We start from the raw sequence: 20,537 nt of genomic DNA, 5'->3' as shown, positions 1-20,537 counted from the left end.
AGATTATAAGAATAATATGATGCCCTAATCTAATAAATACTCAAATATTTACAATTATTGAAGGAGAAAAAGCATAATACCGTATCATACAAGTTTTGTAGGAAAAATTTCAATCTGGTTTCTCCACAACCAAAGAAAATTCTTCATAAAGTAGTTTTGGCAGGGTAGAGTATGGATTATATGGAATTAAAAGAAATTCATCCACTAACAATGTAGCAAAAGTATAACTGTTTTTAATGTTATGTTGAGATTTAAGAAACAAACTCAATAACCACCCACAAATCTAACCTGGGTAGAGAGGTTGCCAAGGCACAAAACCAGTTTTAAATTGTCAAAAACAATGGGATTAGTTTTAGTTATTTTTTTAAAATACATAATGTAAAAACATCTGCAGGAAGCTTCCTGATAAACAAGAGTGCAGAGAAGTCCAAGTCACATGGTGCCAATATCTTGTTCTTTAATGTTCATATAATTCACAGAATTGTTTTTTAAATCATTTATTACGCTTATAGTAAGCTAGTCTGAAGCCATGGTGTGGTGGCAAACCTGTTGCACTACCATGCCAGAGGTAAATGTACAAAGAAAGCACCCAAGTCTCCAGGCACTGGGCCAGCAGAGCCTTATTAAGAGGTGGGATGGAGAGGGAGAAGATATGTTGTACTGATGCCAACTCTCCCAAGGGCACTATATTTAAAAGAACTGAAATAAAGTGCTCCACTTGTAGAAGCGTGTGTGTGCGCGCACGCCTGCGCCAATTGTAGAAGTGTGTGTGTGTGTGTGTGGGGTGGGGGGGGGGGTGCTGTAAACAGAAATGTCTTTGGTGTGTTCGGAAAGGTGCATAGCGCAATTCCAAATGTCAGAACTAGCTCTACTCTGTCATGACAACTAGTGGACAATGTGGCCTCAGGAGGGGGTTTCAAGACTCATACCTGAAACCACCTGATCAACTGTAACGTCGTTCCAAGACGTGGCTAGGGTCCAATTCTGTTCAAAAGATGACTGCAACATCTAGTGTTGGAAAATCTGATTTTTGTCTAAGCTATTTAATGGCTGTGTGACTCTGACATGTGAGGAATGTTCAAAATGGAACAAAAGTCATTGTCTCATAGGCCCCTCCAGTCTTATTCTCACTTCTAGCATCCGGTAGCAGTGAGAACTCTTTACTGACCATACATTTATACCCGCTCAATTCACTACATGTAGGATGTTCTGAATTCCCCTTTACGCCTACTGCTTTGGTATGATCCAAAACCATGCTGTTATGGAAGTGATTATCTGCCATCAGCACTACTGAATTACTGCTTGAAACTCCAGATACAACGTAAGTCACCAATATTGCTCTACAAAAAAACCAAAAACCACCCACTGCTTTGATAATTGAGGCCAACTCCTAGGACAAAGGTTTAGCCTACAGAGCCAACATGTCCTCCAGATTCACTGCTCGCGGGGGTGGATTAATGCAACTGGGGAACAGAGCCATGTTTAGAGGAACCCTTCCACCTGCCCCAGAGGCACCAGGGGTCAGTGCAGAGAGTACATGTTATACAAATTTACTTGTCAAAACTAACAAAAAAAAATACAATGGCACTCAGTATACGCTGATCAACATATTGCAACGTTTTGGAAGAAAAGCTATCCTATTTTTCTATGGTGCTGGTGAAACCAGAAATAAAATGCGGCATTTTGAAGTAGATTGTAGCAAACAGAAACAAATTGAATCATGCAAGCTCTCTGCATCCCATACAAAAGGAAGCCAGATTCTGAAGACAATTCTGAAGCCAGATTTGGGTAAATTCTGCATTAATACATTGCACCATCTGAAGGAACTGTGCGCTCCCCAAAGCACCTGTCATGCAGTTTCCCATGGTGTAAAGGTGAACTATAAAACCAATATTAAAATTCAGTTTAAACCTAGATCTGTGGTTACAGTGCCCACGCAACAGGCTCAGGGAGGCATTCAATATACACACTTAAAAATTAAAAATAAAGTTTTTCTTTCTGTGAAGTCCTCTTGGCACTTCTTGGGTCACTGAAGTTGTTACAGAATGCATCATTCTGTTATGTTCTAAATACCAGAAGTGTACAAGTCATGCAATCCATGGCATTTGTGGTTTCACAGAATGATGCCTTCTGGAATAACTTCAGTGAACTAAGAAGCGGTAAAGGGAGTTCTGTAGAAGGAAGATCTAATTAAAGAAAAGGTAAGTTAAAACTTTCTCTGTGCTGGATGCCTCCTGAAATCTAGTTAGCGAGTCACTCCAGTATAGGAACCTTGATTTAACTTAGTTCTGGTTTTGGTTAATCTTTAAACAAGTCACAGAATGTCTGATGTAGGAATACAATTTTAAGGGCACTCACTGTATTATTTTAAAAGATTATATGGAAGTTTTGCTGGAACTTTCAAAATGGCCTAATTTTTGCTTCCCATGGATATTTAATTTATTCACTTGTGGGATTTTTTGAACCACCACAATCAATTCAAACATTGTACTGTTGCCCTCAAGACGGATGTAACTCAGTCAGCAGTCCACATGTTCAACTCTGCATCTCTCAGGATAGATCTTAAGTACAAAACCAGCTCTAGCAAAAATCCAACACATTAAAAAACCAGCAATACCAATTGGGTTTATCAACAGTCACAGTAAAATATTAAGTGAAGTTTAAAATAGTTTCTGAAGTTATGCAACCCTCCAACTTTAGGCAAAATTGCAGTGTTTCAGGAACTCTTTTACACCACAAATATTTTATTGTTCTGTTATCCCCAACCTTCAACATTCTATGTTATATAATACACAAATGTAGCCAGACTCATTGGATATAAAGAACTTTTAGAAAGGCAACTTGGTATGGTTTTTGAAGCATAATACTTTCACAGTTAAGCTGCAAATTTCAGGTCCACTTTGAGACTCCTGCTGGTAGGGTGGAAGAGGTGGAAGTTTCAGGGGGAGCGCGCCAGTTGCGCTTAGCTGCAGTTTAAAATCAGTCAGCAGGAAGTATGCTGTTTGTGTGACACACATACAGTTGAATTTAGGGTGGTAGTAGAGATTTGCAGGGTAACTGAAGTTCTGATGCAAATCCTTCTACCATTCTTCAACTAGCTTCAATTCATGAGTTTGCCCCTTTTTGCATGAAAGGGGCTAGGAATGGAGGGAAAGCATGAATCTGACCCCTCCTTGCTGGGGGGGGGGGGGGGAGAATAACATCTGTACACAGTTATTTTATAACAAACTAAGGCAGCTCTGCAAGTTCGCTGGCTCAGTTAACTCCATTGCAGAATAGATCAGAGATTAGTCAACAGGTTTCCAGAAAATGGAGTATGAAAATCATTCAATAATGTTGGATCATTTTCTTTCCAAATCAGTCTTTTAAAAGTTCAAGAAAAACCAGCGTAAACACCACTCTCACAAAGTCCTGCTTCACAAAGCTTTTAGATATCCGTTTCCAAAATCCATCGTGACGTGTTCACAGTGAATTCCCATTTAAAAACCCTCTGTCTTCTGATAGCAGACAAAATGAGACAGTCTATGTGCATATTTTTCACAAACACGGAGTCCTACTGCTCCTCCCAGTGTCTCGGATGTCCTTTAGGAAGAGGAGGATTTGTTAATTGCATATACAAGGTATGGAAAGGATATTCCTGCTGCTTGTTTTTCTGGATTCTGGTGATAACTGGACAATCTCGGAATGTCTGTACGCATCCATTACTGCAGTCTCCAAATGAGGCGGATGATAGAACGTAACAGGCGCAAAACAATTTGGTGGTTTACTGCTGGATTATCCAAGAAACCCTGCAACAGAAAAGACGTTTATTTTTTCATTCCTGAAGTCTCCTTTCCAGAAGTACCTATGACCAGGTTACACACTAACCGATTGTGATAGAAGAGCATTTCCCAAACTGTGTGCCGCGGAACACTGGTGTGCCGCACCATGTGAATAGGTGGTCCGTGAAAGAATCCTAATTAAGAAAAGGGTCTTTACATTTTTTTTTTATTTTAAATTTGGCATATTTGAAGCGTAGTTTACAACTCTTCTTGAATGACTATAATTTAACATAAAACTCTTATTCCGGTTATTGATAGGTCTCGTATTGAATACCATGGCGCGGGATTTCCATATTATATTGCAACAAAACCCAAACATAGGAATAGACTTGATGCTGTGCCTGACATGAGGATTCAACTTTCCAGCATTATTCCTAATATTAAGCGAATTTGTGATAGAAAAATGCAGAAAGACCAATCCCATTACATCCAAATGTGTATTTCTGTTTATAAAAATAGATTTTCCTAGTAAAAATCTAATTTGTTAGGTGTTTGTGTATATATAAAAAACAGTTTTTTTTAAGTAGAACACTGTTTTTAATTTTGACTCTTGCACTTGATTTTTGTACTACTTTATCTGCACTTTCCAGTTAGAAATTGTTAGTTCAAGTTATTTTAAATTTGTATTTTTGCTTTGTTTTATAAAATAAAATATATTTGAGCATAAATAACACAATTTTTTTATTTGAAAACCAAACGACTACAAAATAATATAAGTGTTCCGTAACAGGCTAAAAAGTGTTCCGTGGCCAAAAAAGTTTGGGAAACGCTGTGAAAGAACATTTTGAAATTAACAGAATGATGCTGGATAATACAAACAGCAAAGAAAATTTTTTTTTTTTTTAAAAAGAGGAGCAAGCTAGGTCATTGTTTCCTTTGGTAATTCAATAAATTCTTCTCAAACCATTGTAGGGATTTGATAAGCGAGTTAATCATGGTTTAATAGAGAACTTAAAGAGAATATTGAGGAGTTAACAAGATAATTGGGTATTTTTGTTTTGAAACTGTGGTCAGATATAAACTTCCATTTTGTTAAGTGGGATACAGTGGAACATTAACTTTGCACCTGCTGTACCGATACCAGATGAAAGGGACTCCTCCTCACTATTTCAGAAACACAGTAAGAATGCATACATTCATTTAGAACAGTGGTCCCCAAACGGGGGGGCACAGAGGAACATTTGGGAGGGTGGGGTGCAGCAGGGCCTGGGGCAGCCCCCGGAGGGAGAGCCACACAGCCCTGCTCCAACCGTGGCTCTCGGCCTCTAACCTCGCTCACAGCCCTGTTCCTGCTGGGGCGCTGACAGATTTCATTAAGGGTAAGGGGAACGCAACATAAAAAGTTTGTGGACCACTGATTTTAGAACCATAGCAACGATCATTATATTTAAACTTGGTACATGTTTAATACACTGAGTTGATTCTAAGATTGGCTATATATAAAACAATAGCATGTAATTTATGCAATTTGGTACAGATGAAAACAAAACAATTGGGAAAAACCAACAAGGTATTCTCAGAGTATAATTGTGCCATAGTCCAAATTGTTGACTCTGAAAAATGTTTCAGATTCCCAACGGGTAAAATCTGGTAGCTGTAATTTATTTAAGAAAACCAGTGATTTGGTGTAATTCATGCTAAGAAGCTAAATAAAGCTAAGGGCAATCTGTGCCAGAACTAATGAACCTCCAATTGTTCTCAAATGACTCCACCTGTGTAAACACTGTTTGGTCTATATAACATGTGAAGAGACATCTGAAAACAACTTTGCTCTTTTCAGCTGAAAGGGGAAAATGTAAAATGGGGTGGGGGGGGGGGGGGGGATAAAAAACTGCATGTTTGTTATACAGTAGAACCTGAGAGTTACGAACAGGAACGGAGGTTGTTTGTAACTCTGAAATGTTTGTAACTCTGAACAAAACATTATGGTTGTTCTTTCAAAAGTTTACATTGACTTAATACAGCTTTGAAACTTAACTATGCAGAAGAAAAATGTTGCTTTTCACCATCTTAATTTAAACGAAACAAGCACAGAAACAGTTTTCTTGTCAAATCTTTAAAAAAAACCCACTTTCCCTTGATGTTTTAGTAGTTTATGTTTAACACAGTACTGTGCTGATTTTTCTGTGTCTCTGCTGCTGCGCCTGATTGCGTACTTCTGGTTCAAATGAGCTGCATGGTTGACTGGCCAGTTTGTAATTCTGAGGTTCTACTGTGTTATGTTTTGACTACATTGAACTATTGGCAAGTTTTACATGTGGCAAATCAGGAAAGTAAGCAGCTGATGGGACAGGAATGAAATAGCTGGCATGGAACATGAATACAAACACACACACAGCCTGATTTGTTTTTTGCTTCTATTACATATGACCACAATTTGGAAGACATTGTTCCAGGGTGACTAAACATATATAAAAATAAAACACAAACCAACTCTCTCAATAAAATCAGATTAATTGCTTCATTGTTAGGAACTGAAAACTGTGCTAGTGATTTCCTTAATAATAATATCTGCACATGAAGCCAAAAATGCTGTGAAATGACACAGGCACTGCCTTTTAAAATGAACACTTCCCCCTCTCTCTGCCTGACAGGCAGGGTAAGTAATTGTTTGGCTGGAAGCCTCCGGCCAGTTACAATCAGCACTGGTTTGAGACAGGTTAATGGTAATTATTCACACAAGGCAGTCAGCATCTCCCCAGACAGAGAAGAAACTCCACAGCAGCTGGTGCAGTTTTCTCCAAGCTGCTACCCTGGCTCTTGAGAAGTTGCTTGACATAATGGAATTGCGATAAGGCCAGGGCATTTCCTCTCTGTATCACCGTAACAAGATGGGAGGAAATCAGTTTTCTGTATGCAATGCCTGCAGAGACACTTAACCACAGCATGCGTTTTTTATCTTTTACACACAGAATTGATTTTGCTCCAGTTTCAATATTGACTTGTCATAAGTTTACTGAAATAAACTTAAGGTTTTATTTCCAATTGGGGCAATAAATACAAGTGAGTTTTTTAACATCTGCTCAAAAGAAAGAGTAAGTTTCCTAGAGTACAGCCTAGTGAATTGACCCCTATGGAACAGGAAGTTGAATATCTGGACCGTTAACTAGAACTGGCAAATGCCAAAGAGGGCTTGTGTTTGTCCGTTATTAACAGAGGATACGTTTGAAGTTTATCTGTAAAGGAAAAACTCTTAGATCTGTGTTCTTCCTCCTCCTTATGATTTATAAAGAAGGCTGTTGGTGAAACCTGCTTAATTCAGAGAGGAAATTAGTTTTGTTCAAACTGTCCAGTTTTGTTCTTTATTTGAGTGAAACAGATATCAAAACTTAAACAAAAGTTGAATCTAACTATCTAGCTCCCCCCACCCCCCAATACCATGTCTCAAAGTAAGGGCTGAAGAAGCTTTCAATCTACATTTCTGCGTCCTCAAGACATGAGCAAGACAAAAACCCAATTTTTGTAGTATTTCAAAGGCAAAACAAAACGTTTTTTAAAATAAGTCTGTAATGTGTAAAGATGTCATGAAATAAAATTTTAAAAAGGCACAAACCTATTTTATTTCCTTCTCTTCAGGCCACCCGTAAGGACAAGATTACATAAAGCCACAGGGATCATTTGTACTGCAACGATGGAGTCTCAGCTACGGGAGAGACCTTGGGCCTCCCTGTAGACAGGCCGAGGTGATGCATTCAGGTTCATTTGGTTAGTGGTGGCAGAAAACTTTTAGATGTAGGGATCACCCAACACTCCCTGCCAGAGGAATTAATGGTTTTAAAAGCCAGAATGTGGGAAGACTTAAAAAGGAAAATAAAAGCATCAGGAAATAAGGAAGCAGGCACACAGGAGGAAATAGGACCGGGGTGTCTGACAGACAACTTGCTCTTTACTAGAGGTTTTTGTCACCAGGGATAACTGTACCGTTGGCCTCTTCTGCCAACCCCAATGTTAGAAAATAAGTTCCAACACCAACAGCAGAAACAAGAGACACACCCCGGAATACAAGTAAGTTGTAGTGGACTGCAGAATAATTAAAGTGTATCAAGTAATAAGGCTGAGTAAGATGAAAATATTGTGAATAAAGAAAGTTATAATTCAGTCAAGGGAAACGTGTGTAAGCAAAGAAGAAACACTTGCTAGCTATGAGCACATCCCACAGAGCGGAGAAACAGGTGACCCTCTTCTCTTTAACCAGTTTACCTTGGACAGATGTCAACTATAGAAGCCACTACCAGCGAACTGTTTTAGGAGAGAACTCGCTCCAATGGCTCTCTCAGTTGGCTAATATTGCTATAGGGTAAGGTTTCTAACATTAAACCCAAATAGGAATGGCCAAAATGCAGACATTTTACCGAAAACCTTTATCAGGGTGCGGAAGATCACCTAATGCAGTTTTAACTTGAAATGACATTGGGGGAGGGAGTTCCACAGACTTAAAAGTTAGTTGGATGCAAAGGAAGGGTGGTGGTGGTGGTGTTTCTACATCTTAATCCCAAAGAAGGTGGCAGGGGCTGGAGAAGGAAGGGAACCATAGGGGATTGGCATGTTCAAGAGAATAAGAATGATGGAGAAGAGACTGGTAGCAGAGGGACTGTGATGGATGGGGTGAGGTCAGAGGCAGTAACCCAGCAGTGAAAGGGTTCAATCCCACTTACATGCGTATACACTATCAGCATAACTAACCAGAATAATATTAACCCTTAGAAAATGCAGTTTTCCAAGGATTCACTTCCCCACCTTAATCTAACTGACATGAAAGAATTATCCAGGCAAGAGTCTGAAATTTCATTCCACTTATGCCAAAATACCCAAATGAAAACAATCCACAGGAGTTCAATCCAGGGAAGCGGGTGTGTAGGAAACAAACAGACCTTGATAGCAAGCTGCTCCTTCAAAGCCCTGTTGTGAGTGCCCGTTGTTACGCTTAGCTATGCATTCTGCTCAGTTTCCATCTCCACATCCACCATTGGTAACTGTATTCACAGAGACTGCTAAGCTCTGGCACTCTCTCAGATGGGCTACAAGCAATGTATGACCTTACAGACCACATGAGCAGCAATACCTAGGCACAGAAACAGTGGCTGCTCTAAGAGGATTCCTAACGAGGGAAGTGACCTGTCATTTTTTTAAAGTTATTATGCCAATGCCTTTCATTCCTTGTTCTTTTCTTTAACATGCAGTCATTTGCAGCTGGTCAAATCACAATATATTGCTCTCCTAGGCTAAGCAAAGTAACATGCTGGCAAACAGGACATCACGCTGAAGCTGACATCATTGCAGGATTCCCAACCTCTGTTCATGAGCTCATTCAACAGAACGTTTAGGGTGGCAGATAGCCAACTATTGGGGGGAGGGGCTGGGGGAGAAAAGTTAAGGATATAGAAAGAAAAACATCAGGAAAATGGATAGTCAGAAATTTAAGCACAGGCCTGTAGCCAAGAGGAGGCATTGGGAGGGGTTTCCCTCCTACTGGGTCGAGTCATATTAACAGCAATGATCAGGTCATACTGAAGTGACCCTGCTGGCTCATCACTGGATACGTCCTCCCACCCCAGATGAGATGGTGGAAATGGAACTAACCAGCAGAGGCCACTGTGTTATCCAGTCCAACATCAGCTAGTGCAGAGCTCCAAAATCCCTAGAGACCAGGAAAAAGGAGGTACAATCCTGATCTCAGAAGCAATCAGACTTGGGTGGGAAGCCCCAACTTGTGCAAGAGCAGGAACAGCAGGCTGGAAGCAGTGGCAAGGCCAGACAGCCTGAGAGCTGGGAATGAAAAGCTGAGAGACACACAAGGAAGCAGCAGGTTGCAAGTGGAGGCATGGGAGTGGACAGCGTGGCTGGGCCCCAAGGAGATATGGACAGGAGGACAGAACGCTGGCTGGGGAATGGTATTTAGTCCTGAGGGCCCCATTACCTTTTATACCCTTCTGTTGGGCTACCCTTAGCGCTTGAGTCTGTTGGGTTGATCTTTTACAGAATCTGTTGACATCACTGTCCTAAACTATTAGCCTATTTCTAAGGTTAAAATAATCAGGCTAAATACAGTAAGAAAGGGCAGGGGGAGGGGCATAAGACTACTTTTAAAAAGTCCAGTCCAGGACATGGTTAAGGGATTGGTAATAAATGCACAGACTTGGCATAGCTATGCTCTATTCTGATTCTATTCTACACTGGATGCTCGCATCTGCTTTGTACTGTCACTGACTTTCCACCTGGCACCCTGAGCTCATGTGACTCACCTTGTGGGAACCCTTATGTCTTTATATCGTGAGCAGTACAGGACCTAACAAAGATGAGATGAGTCATAACTATTTCTTTTGAAGCAACTAGGGTTTAATACTATTCTCTTTCCATGGAATTCTGAATTGCTTCGATCGCAAGCCATGATAGAAAAGAGTGCGCGACACACACGAGTGTATTCGCCAGATCTCAGCTGTAGTAATAATGTGAATTTTAGTGTAGACTGCTGGTCTCCTTGCATACGCTGCCTAAGGCAGAACAACTGCATCATTCACAAAAACAAGAGCAGGACAACAGCAGTGAAGAGACAGACAATTTACTTCAGGAGAGGAGTTATTTGTTCTAAAATGGTCATGTAGAGCCAAAACAATCTTAATAACCAGGCACAACCACCTAAAAAAGTGAAGACTTATTCTGAACAGAAACATAAGCTTCAATACCTTTCTCTCTCTGTGCTGTACTCTTGTAAAATAAGATACACTTTATATTTAGTGCAGGAAATTCATGTCTGCACATGCCCTGGAGAATAGCAGAAATTATGCCCTTGACACAAAGATGAGATGTTTTTCTCGTGGCTCTATCTAGTCGTATGACATAATGAATAGTCATTACATTTACATAGTTTCCAACCTAGAGTGCAAGAGGAGATTTTCCCCCTCTTGCCCCGCTGACACTGAAATAATAGAGTCGGTTTAGTCCATCTACTTATCCCCGTGCCACAAGATTAGCACCTTTAGAACTCTGGTGGCCAAATGCAGCCAGACAAGATTGCCCATTGCAACGGACTGAACAGCAGGATTTGCAGGCCTGCAGCCTGCCTGCCCGCCAGGTCTATTCTCCTCCACTTTGTGATAGATGTCCAGCAGATTACACGGTCAGAAGAAATCCTGCACTGAGCCTCTAGCTGAGCAACTTAACGCAGTTCAGCAGCAGATTAGGCAGACAGAAAAACCAGGGTTTAAGTCAAAAGAAGAGACGTGCAGATTTATAATACAGGTATGAGTACATGGGAGACAACAAACAAGCAAGAAAGAGCACCTCCTGTCAGCCAGAGCATTTCACAGGCAGGGATTTACTACAGGATTCCACTGACTAAGGTCCGGTCTACACTAGATACTTTTGCCTATAGAACAGTGTCAGTTAGGGTGGGGATTTTTTTTTTTTTGGTGCATAACATTTCTGTGCTGGCAAAGCCCTGGTGTAGACGCAGTTATCATAAAAGTGCTTTCGCTAGCAAAGCTTATTTTGCCCACCAACCCATTATAAACTATACCAGCAAAAAGTATTGTTTTGCCTGTATCAGCTGCATCTACACTAGCAGGGTTTGCCAGTACCGGTAGAGCTGGTCTCAGCAGCCAGCATCCCAATTCCAATCACTCAAATAAGGGAGGTGATCTTCGAGCACCAACACTGTGGAGATGTACAGCTCTTTACCCATTCATTGTCCAACTGTTTGGTCACTACTGATTTAAGGAACCTCTAAAAGTAGGGCCAAAATTTAGGTTTGATATTTTAAGTTTAAAAGAAATAAGAAAATTCTTCTCCAAGGCTGGAGATGAGAAGGCAGCAGCATTGTGCTTGCAAAGCAGAAAGTGAAACTGACCAGAGTAGTTTCACCCTTCAAGCGGACTGAAATGCAAACAAGGAACAGCTCAAATGGCAATTAGATTTCTAGAATTCTTTCACTTTTAATACTATAAGGCATTACCTGTAGTTACAGGTAGGAATGGTTTTAAAATACAAATTTTCAACTTGGGACGTGGAGTCCAGGGCGGTCTGAGAGGTCAGGGGCAGGAACAGGTGGGGTGGAGTGGGGGCAGGGCCTGGGCTGGGGGGGGTGGGGGGGAGAGGTTGTCCCAGGCCCTACACCCTCCTAGGGGCAGGTACAACTCCCAGTTACCTTATACCAGTGGCTCTCAACCTTTCCAGATTACTGTCTCTCTTTCAGGAACCTGATTTATCTTCCCTACCCCCAAGGTACAACTCACTTAAGATCTATTTGCTTATAAAATCAGACATAAAAATACAAGTGTCACTGCACATTACTGAAAAATTGCTGACCTTCTCAAATAAATCAATTGGAATATAAATATCATACTTACATTTCAGTGTACAGTCTATCGAGCAGTATAAACAAAGCATCGTCTGTATGAAATTTTAGTTTGTATTGACTTAGCTAATGCTTTTTATGTTGCGTGTTGTAAACTAGGCAAATCTTTAGATGAGTTGATTTCCCCCCGGAAGCCGTATGACAAACCTCAGGGGTATGCGTACCCCTGGCTGAGAACCACATGCATTCTCTCTCTCTCTCTCCTGGAATCAGTACTCTCAAGAAAAACATACCACACAAGGCCCCTTCATATTTTTAGCCCCTTGGGGTAGGGACCAGCTTTTTGTTCTGTGTTTGTACAGTGCTGAACACAGTGTGGCCCCAGGCACTACAAACTGTTATTTTAATTTCCAGCAGGATAACAGGTGCCTCTTTAGCAGGGTACCTGACAGCAATCAATCAATCAATCAATCAATCAATCAATCACACACACACACACACACACACACACACACACACAACCTCCTTTCAGTGAAACTAACAGAACCTCACCAATAGCCCCCCACAAAACCCAGGACAGAACTCCCTACCCCCGCTCCCCACCTCAGTCCATTCAGGCCCCAGTACACAGAGAAGCTTCCCATAGCACACTGAGGCTATGTCTACACTTGCAGAATGTTTGCGCTGTCAGTTTCACCGGTATAGGGAACTGGTAAAATAAAAGTGATGGTTTGTGTACTCACTCACTTCCACAGGCGTCAGATTGTGATCACATCTGCAGCACTTCCATTGCTGAGCACTGAAGGCAGCTATCCCACAGTGCAGATCTCTCCATTTTGAGGATAGGTCTTGAGGGAAGGGGGAGGGGAGTGATCACGGGGCATGCTGGGTCCCTGCACAGCCTCCTGTCCCCAAACACTCATCAGCTCCAGTAGCTCAGCACTGCTCCAAGCAAGGGATCGTTTGCTCCCTGGAGCAGCCATTGTCACCTGGCCAGATAAGTGAGCACTTGCCAAGAAACCAGGAAGGGGAGTTTCAAAGTTCCCGGGGCTTTGCAGAGGAGGGGTGGACCTCTGTTTACCTGGCGTCAGAGCAGCAGAGCTGCTGGCCAGAGTGGTCACCTAGGCACTGTGGGATATCTTGCGGAGGCTAAAAGCTCTGTAAAACAGGAAGAATGTGTCTTCACTTGCACATCACCACAAAAGGATCAGCGTTAAGAGCTGTATGGCTCTTGTGGAGGTGGTTTTCTGTTTGCTGTGAAACTTCTGAATTTCACTGCAAAAAGTCATTGGCCAAGTGTAGACGCTCCCACGGTTTTTGCGCAAGAAAGGGACTTTTTGCGCTTTAAATGGGGAGTGTAGACATGCCCTGAAGGTCAGCACATTCAGACTGTTCTCTGACAGGGGTGGGGGGATGAGGTTTGGGGAGAGCAAGTTCCAATGAGAACACAAACTGCTTGCCTTTCACTGCAGCACATCAAACTCAACGAAACATGGACTAGGACTCTGAACATTCAGAGGACTAAACCTATTAGCTAGGAGCAAAATACCAAACACATCCCACTTGACCTCACCCAGAGAAGTTCATGGTTTCCCAGCAGGGTTCAGTCTTCCATATGATCTTGGCTAGCGGTTCTCTGGTGGTCCCCCCACCCTGCCAGCTACGAAGTATAAAAGAATAGCTTGAAATGAAGCTATGGACAGAGGGTAAGGAGGAAACAAATGGATTACATGGTACATTTGAAGCTCCAGCCGGGGATAACTCTCCCCGACATGCCTATCTACTTAGAAGGGGAACGCCTCGCTTCTCTTCCTCCCCCCAACTCTCTCCTCACAGAAGGGGGCACATTCACTTTTACTGCCCTTCCCCAACCAAGCAAAGCAAGACAGTGATCTCATCCACCCATCCATCACCCAACAGGTTGGGGGGGGGAGGGAGAGGGGGTCCTGCACTTTGCTTCTTCACTCTGCAGCATACTGACAGATGGCAATCACAGTCAGTGGACAAAAGGGACTATACACGTACAGTCAATGTGAACAGCATTTTGCCTAACAGAAAATGCAAGGAATAAAGTGCTGAGCCACTGTGCATTGCTGCACTCACCTGTCTGACCATTTACACTTCTGAGTGCTATTTTTGCACTGATCGTTCACTCAGTTCCCTTTCTAACCTCACTATATAACTTCATACTTTTTGCATCATTACGAATGTTTAATATCCCTCAATTTTATACAAAATAAAAACATTCGATCATCCCTCCAAAACAATTCAATGACAAATTAAACTGCAGTCGAAATCTGTGGTATTGCCATGTCTGGTGATGGAGTTTTGTCGTTCCCCCCGCAACAAAAAAAGCACACAGATTTTTTTTTATTTGAGAGCCAATATTGCAATCAGCCCTGTTCAATGGTTATTGTCAATTTCAGACCCATTTGCTATGGTATTAGAACATATATATAAAACTTTTAAATCTATAAAACATTCTATGCTGGCTTTCAACTGGCAATGGAGACTGAGTTGAGCACTTTATGCACAAGCCTCATGTTTAAGTTGTAATTTCCGAGATACTCCTCCTTAAAGAAAACAAAGGGCTTAATGACTCAACCACTGAAAAACAATTACATTTCTTCCTACAGTAACAAAAAAGGCTGCAACATGCAAAACAACAACTGTGGCAATATTTAGGAGGAGACAGTCCACTGATGTCAGCGCCAATAAGTTTAGGGAACTATGAGCAAACATTATTCATGTGCTCTGAAAGCCCCCAATTTGATGAGAGACAGCACCAAAGTTTATGCAGAGTGCACCACACGCCATCTCCAAGGCTCATACAGACCACACTTTAAATAAAGAATTATAGAAATGAAAACATGAACCAATTTTACTCATTTCCATTTCAAAATGGACCAAGAAAAATTACTAGTGACTACACTCACACAAACCTGAAGAGCTCTGTGTAGTTTGCAAGCTTGTCTCTTTCATCAACAAAAGCTGGTTCAATTACCTCACCCACCTTGTCTCTAAAATCTGAGGACCAGCATGAATACAACACTGCATACACCCACACATTACACAAAAGTTTACAACTAGTGTCTTAAATTTCCTTTAACTTGTATAAAGCATTAAAGTTGGCAACTGTAAGGAACTGACAAGGAGGAAAACAAAACATAAGTTTTAAAAGTAGTATCTTAAGACAGAAGTAGTATCTAGGCCTTGAAAACAAAAAAGTGCATGAGAATCAACAGCTGCAGAGTGAATATAACTAGACTCTAGTCTCTATGCTCTGAAAACTCCTGTTCAGTGGTGAGGGTTGTTAAAATGGGAATTTTGGTCTTGCCTATACATTTTCCTTCTAGAAAGGGCTACACCACTTTGGCTTCTAGGTTGCTCCTCCTCCGTTGCTATAGCAGATATCTGTATCTCTTCAGTTAGCAACCCACCTTTGCTAAACAGTCAACTTCCCTTGCAGGGAGCAATCTCCTAATCATCATCTAAAATGAGAACAATGCAGAAAATAGGATTTCAGGCTGCTTACAGGTAAGATCAGATTGTCCTTTATGACTGGAAGCCTCTAGCACTCTAAAAACTAGACACCATCTAGCAATACCCAATGCCAAGACCAAGCTAACCGGAGGCATAGACAGAGGATCCCTGCACGACAGCACTCAAGACCCTGTGCTTGAAAGTTGGATGTGAGGAAGTTCTGACATCCACACAAGAATGGCGTATGAAGATTTGTATGCATTACCAAAAGATCATTCTCTATGAGGCAGATTTACTCTGCGCTCAGGTGGTGTTCTCGATACAAGGAGTGAGCTCTAATGCCTACGAGGCATGGGAGACTCCTCTGCACATGATTCCTTAATACATATGGAAATCCATCTAGGATGGTGACAAACTGCCTTTTTCTGTGACCCCAAACTCCTTGATTCTATGTAGGTATAGCTTAAATCACTAGGGAAACATCAAACCCTTTCCTTATCTGATGCCAGCTAAGGACTAAAGGAAAGGAGACTGATTAATAATGGGGAATCAAAAACTGAGAACCCATCAGATACTTTATCGCTGTGGAAACCAGAGAGGTAGTGGCAGGAGAGGGCTGCCAGCTCACCTGCTCTCCACGCACAGGTAACAGCCCCTAGAAAAACCACTTGTGCTGAGAACCAAAATGAAAATGCAGAGGCCAGAGGTTCCTAGTGAAAAATACAGCATTGAGATGCCAAGGAGGGACAACCTATGCAGACTTTACCAAATCAGTTCTGCTAACCTGAAAATTCTGGTCACTAAGGGTCTCTACCCATGGCTGGCCCGTGTCAGCTGACTGGGCTATAAAACTGCAGTGTAGACAGTCCGGCAGCCCAAGCCCGAGTTAGCTGAGAAAGGCCAGCTACAAGTGTTTAACTGCAGTGTAGAGATACCCCAGGGGGCAGAATCCTGCAACATGAGCCCTAGGATCACAGATTGCTGAAACATGCCTTCTCTGCATGCTGAGACTTTTCGGCTTGGGATTCTGTTGACAGGCAAAGGAGATGCACGTCAATCCTCCCGCAGATTGATCAATGTGAGGATGGCTGTCCTGTTCAGGGACTGCGTACTATAACGAGTGCCTTAGCGACTCACCAGTCTACCTGTACATCTCCTGTACAGCCTGCTAGCTGCATGGCTGCTAAGTTCTGACATCCTTCTCCACCCCTTCTAAGAGAACCCTCTCCTCTCTGGCTGAAGTTCTCCCCTTTAGTTACAGATCAGAGGTTACCACAGCAGAGTCAGTCAGATACCATGTCCTTGAACTGGAACAAGGCTAGGCTCGCTGCTCAGAAGTCAAGGACCTTGATGTGGTCCTGTCTGGGCCACATTTCCTGGGCGTTTCTGGCTAGGAGAGCTGCTCCCCAGCTTGAGACTGACGTCGGTGGTGAGGATGTGACTCCTGCAAGGGCATACCTTTCAATAAATTCCCTGGAGAGCTGCCACCACCAAGAGGACTTCCGAGAAGAACAGACATGAAGCTCTGCTGAGTGGAGGAGAACTGAGTTAGGGAAGTTCACAGGAGAACCTCCTGGCCTATGGCAACAGTTCTGAGAGCCAGGTCATGACTTCCATTAACTGGATCTGCATCTCCCTGAGCCTGATGACGATATCCAAAGGAGCCCCCAGATGAGCCCGCTTTGGTTTTGGTTTATCGAGTCTGTCTTGTTGAGACAGAGGAAACACTACTGCTAGAACTGCTAACAAAGCTAACTCACTCATTAAAAGCCCCAAGCTGCCAATTATCCAGGTAAAGAATGGGGAGATGTCGTCATGGATAACTGCAGGCACCACCATCATGATCTCTGAACAACCTCTCAGTGCTAGTGTTAGGCCAAAGAGAAAAATGGAACACTGAAGATGCTGAGGATCTGTTGCAAATTGCAGGAATCCTGGATGAGCACTGAGGAAGTCTCCTAAGGTCAAACAGCAGCTGTGATGGACCAAGTGCTTTCTGTTTTGAGTGAACGTAGATGACAGAAGAATTGAGCCGCTTGCGATCTAACACTAATTGTGCCCCTACTGACCACGGAGAGCCTGTATACAATAGAAAGGAGTAAATTCCTAAAAATGTAGCTGGTATTTTGAAATGAGCTGGATTGTTTGGATCTCCAGCAAGTGCTGCAAAAAGCCCTGGTCATGGCTGTCCTTTCATCCTGATGGAAGGAGAAGGTACAAATCTACTAATCAATGGGGAAGAAAGAACTCCACAGAGTACCCTGCAGATGACTGGTAACACCTATTTTATTCTCTGTAGTAAAGGCTCCCACATAAAAGAAAAGAAAAGGCAGGAAATTTACTACTTGCTCTTGGAACAAATGGTCAGTTTTAAGAATGGAGAGAGGTAAATAGTGGTGTCCCCCAGGGGTCTGTACTGGGACCGGTCCTATTCAACATTCATAGACGATCTGGAAAAAGGGGTAAACAGTGAGGTGGCAAAATTTGCAGATGATACAAAACTAGTCAAGATAGTTAAGTCCCAGGAAGACTGCGAAGAGCTACAAAAGGACTTCTCAAAACTGGGTGACAGGGCAACAAAATGGCTGATGAAATTCAATGTTGATAAATGCAAAGTGATGCACATTGGAAAACAATCTCAACTATACATATAAAATGATGGGGTCTAAGTTAGCGGTTACCACTCAAGAAAGAGATGTTGGAGTCATCGTGGATAGTTCTCTGAAAACATCCACTCAATGTGCAGCGGCAGTCAAAAAAGCGAACAGAATGTTGGGAGTCCTTAAGAAAGGGATAGATAATAAGACAGAAAATATTATATTGCCTTTCTATAAATCCATGGTATGCTCACATCTTGAATACTGCCATTTCATAGATTTGGGGAGGGAATGCTTTATTGATTTTTCACTCCTTTTACCTCAGAATTGGTAATTTTTTCAAACCTTGGATAAAAGCACATCTTAAAATTTGTGATTTAACGACCAAACATCTCAATCTCTAAAAGCAGAGTCATCCCAGCCATCTCCGTTATCACTTGCAGGTGAATGAGGAAAACAGCAGCAGATTAATTTCAGCGTTAACCAACAGAAGGAATAATTTGAACTACAAGTACTAACTGTTTATTTAGAATTTAACTAACCATTCAGGAAAGAGGCCAGAGCATTACTGTGGTCAGCTTAAGAAAAGACACGTGCCCATGGTACAGCAACAGTCACAAGAGCAAACCGATTGTTAGGATGTATAAAAAAAATGGGATTGAAAATGAACATTATATAAATTAATTATATAAATCTTCAGTACCTGCCACAACCTTTTTATTTCAATTCTGATTTTCTCTTGAACAGACTGCCAATGGGTATTAAAATGTGCTCAAGTCTATTAAAATCTTGTGACTTCACACACATTTGAACACAAGCCCCTCTAGGAGAAAAACTTTTGCAATAACCCAAACAATGTACTGCTGTTTCTTCAAAATGCAGTTAGCACATGATTGAGAATGGGTCTATTATACTATCTTTACACAGAGCAATAACACTATCCATTACCCTATAGAAGCCCTATGGATTAATAAGTGTTTTATCTTTGGTGTCAGGTGACTTGTCAAACTGTTACCATGTTCAACTTATTACACAAAGAGATTCAACCAGGGTGGATTAAAAAAAAATTAAATAAAAAACCCATTTTTTAAATCAAAATTTTAGTATATTTTTTCTTGGTTTGAAAACCTATTTCAAATTAAATTTGCAATTATGACAACCTATATCTTTTAAAATAATTAACAATAAATTGGAACAACATTCAAGCACTACATATTTGCCACCATTTTTTTTTTTTTTTTTTATATATAAAGTGAACTGGTAGAAATCACTGGCTAAGCAGAGTTCGTTTAAAGTGCTAAACCAGCGTTTGTTAGTGCTGAATCAACTTTTGTCAGAGACTATTTTCATCATTTCATTCTACTCTCCTAGTTCAGTTCAATGACTAGTTCAAAGTTGAGAAACCAACTGGGAGTTGAAAAAGCAGGAAAGCTTATTTTCCTCTTCAAATCGCTGAATAAAAACCAAGGTGCGAGAGGATAAGATCTACTAGTTCTGAAACCTCGAAGGACACAGTAACCAGAAACTATCAGTTCCATTCACTCACCACAGATACTACTTGTTTTGCATTTGAAACTAGCTGATTAAACTATGTTTTGATTAACGTACTCCCCCCCACCTTACATATGCAGCACATTTTTATTAGTTGTAACTACTTTAGCAATTTTAGAATGCAGGGTTCTGCGCAGTTTTAATTTAATTCCAATTTCCATCCAACTGCAATTTAACACAAATTATGCGTAAAAATCTAGTAAATTTTTGAACATAAATGTAAAAATTAACCTCAATAAATATATGTTAAACTATACAATTGCTTAAATAAATGCATATAGCTGTAATATATCTCCTGGTTATCAAAAAAAGGCCAGAAGATAGGATGACAAACAATATAGCATGAATGCATCCTGTGAATGCTGTTGTTCAAGATCTGATTCTAACCATAATCAAAGGAGAGATTATATAATGTAGCACTATATCCAATGAGATGTAGAAAACCTATAGTGAAAAGAAGTCAACAGTAATGACTTCAAAACACATTCCACCAGCGCATAAACCTCAAAGAAAAAGAAAAATAAAAATGAGAGAACCAGACAACACATCACAGAATATCACATGTAACATCCGTTGGGTCAGGCAGAATTCTCTAGTGGGTGGATCTAGAACTCCATTAGCTCTTCTATGCTGCTATAGCATGTAAAATTGACTTGGGGAAAGGGAATCTCCCACCCCCAACAGGGATAGGATAATCCAGGTAACAAGCAAGCAAGTCTTTTCCATCAGCTTGTTCCATTAACTTAAAAAAAAAAAAAAAAATTGAAGTACACCTCTACCCCGATATAACAC

At 41.3% G+C, this 20,537-nt stretch overlaps 1 protein-coding gene across 3 annotated transcripts in view; it reads right to left on the bottom strand.

The window, feature by feature from the left end:
* Positions 1-796: 796 nt before the first annotated feature.
* Positions 797-20,537, bottom strand: part of BCL2L11 (BCL2 like 11) — a 46,017-nt gene continuing 26,276 nt past the window's right edge. For all 3 annotated transcript variants that reach the window (XM_026653214.2, XM_026653215.2, XM_026653213.2), the window contains one exon: positions 797-3,788. In XM_026653214.2, the coding sequence (XP_026508999.1) occupies positions 3,702-3,788 (87 nt within the window). In that variant the 3' untranslated portion in view covers positions 797-3,701. The remainder of the gene's footprint in view (positions 3,789-20,537) is intronic.

Source organism: Terrapene carolina, unplaced genomic scaffold (assembly GCF_002925995.2).
Source record: "Terrapene carolina triunguis isolate 2854851 unplaced genomic scaffold, T_m_triunguis-2.0 Scaffold132, whole genome shotgun sequence".
Classification (NCBI taxonomy): Eukaryota; Metazoa; Chordata; order Testudines; family Emydidae; genus Terrapene; species Terrapene triunguis.
The sequence above is the reverse complement of the archived record's forward strand: the minus strand, read 5'-3'. Positions and strand labels throughout refer to the sequence as shown.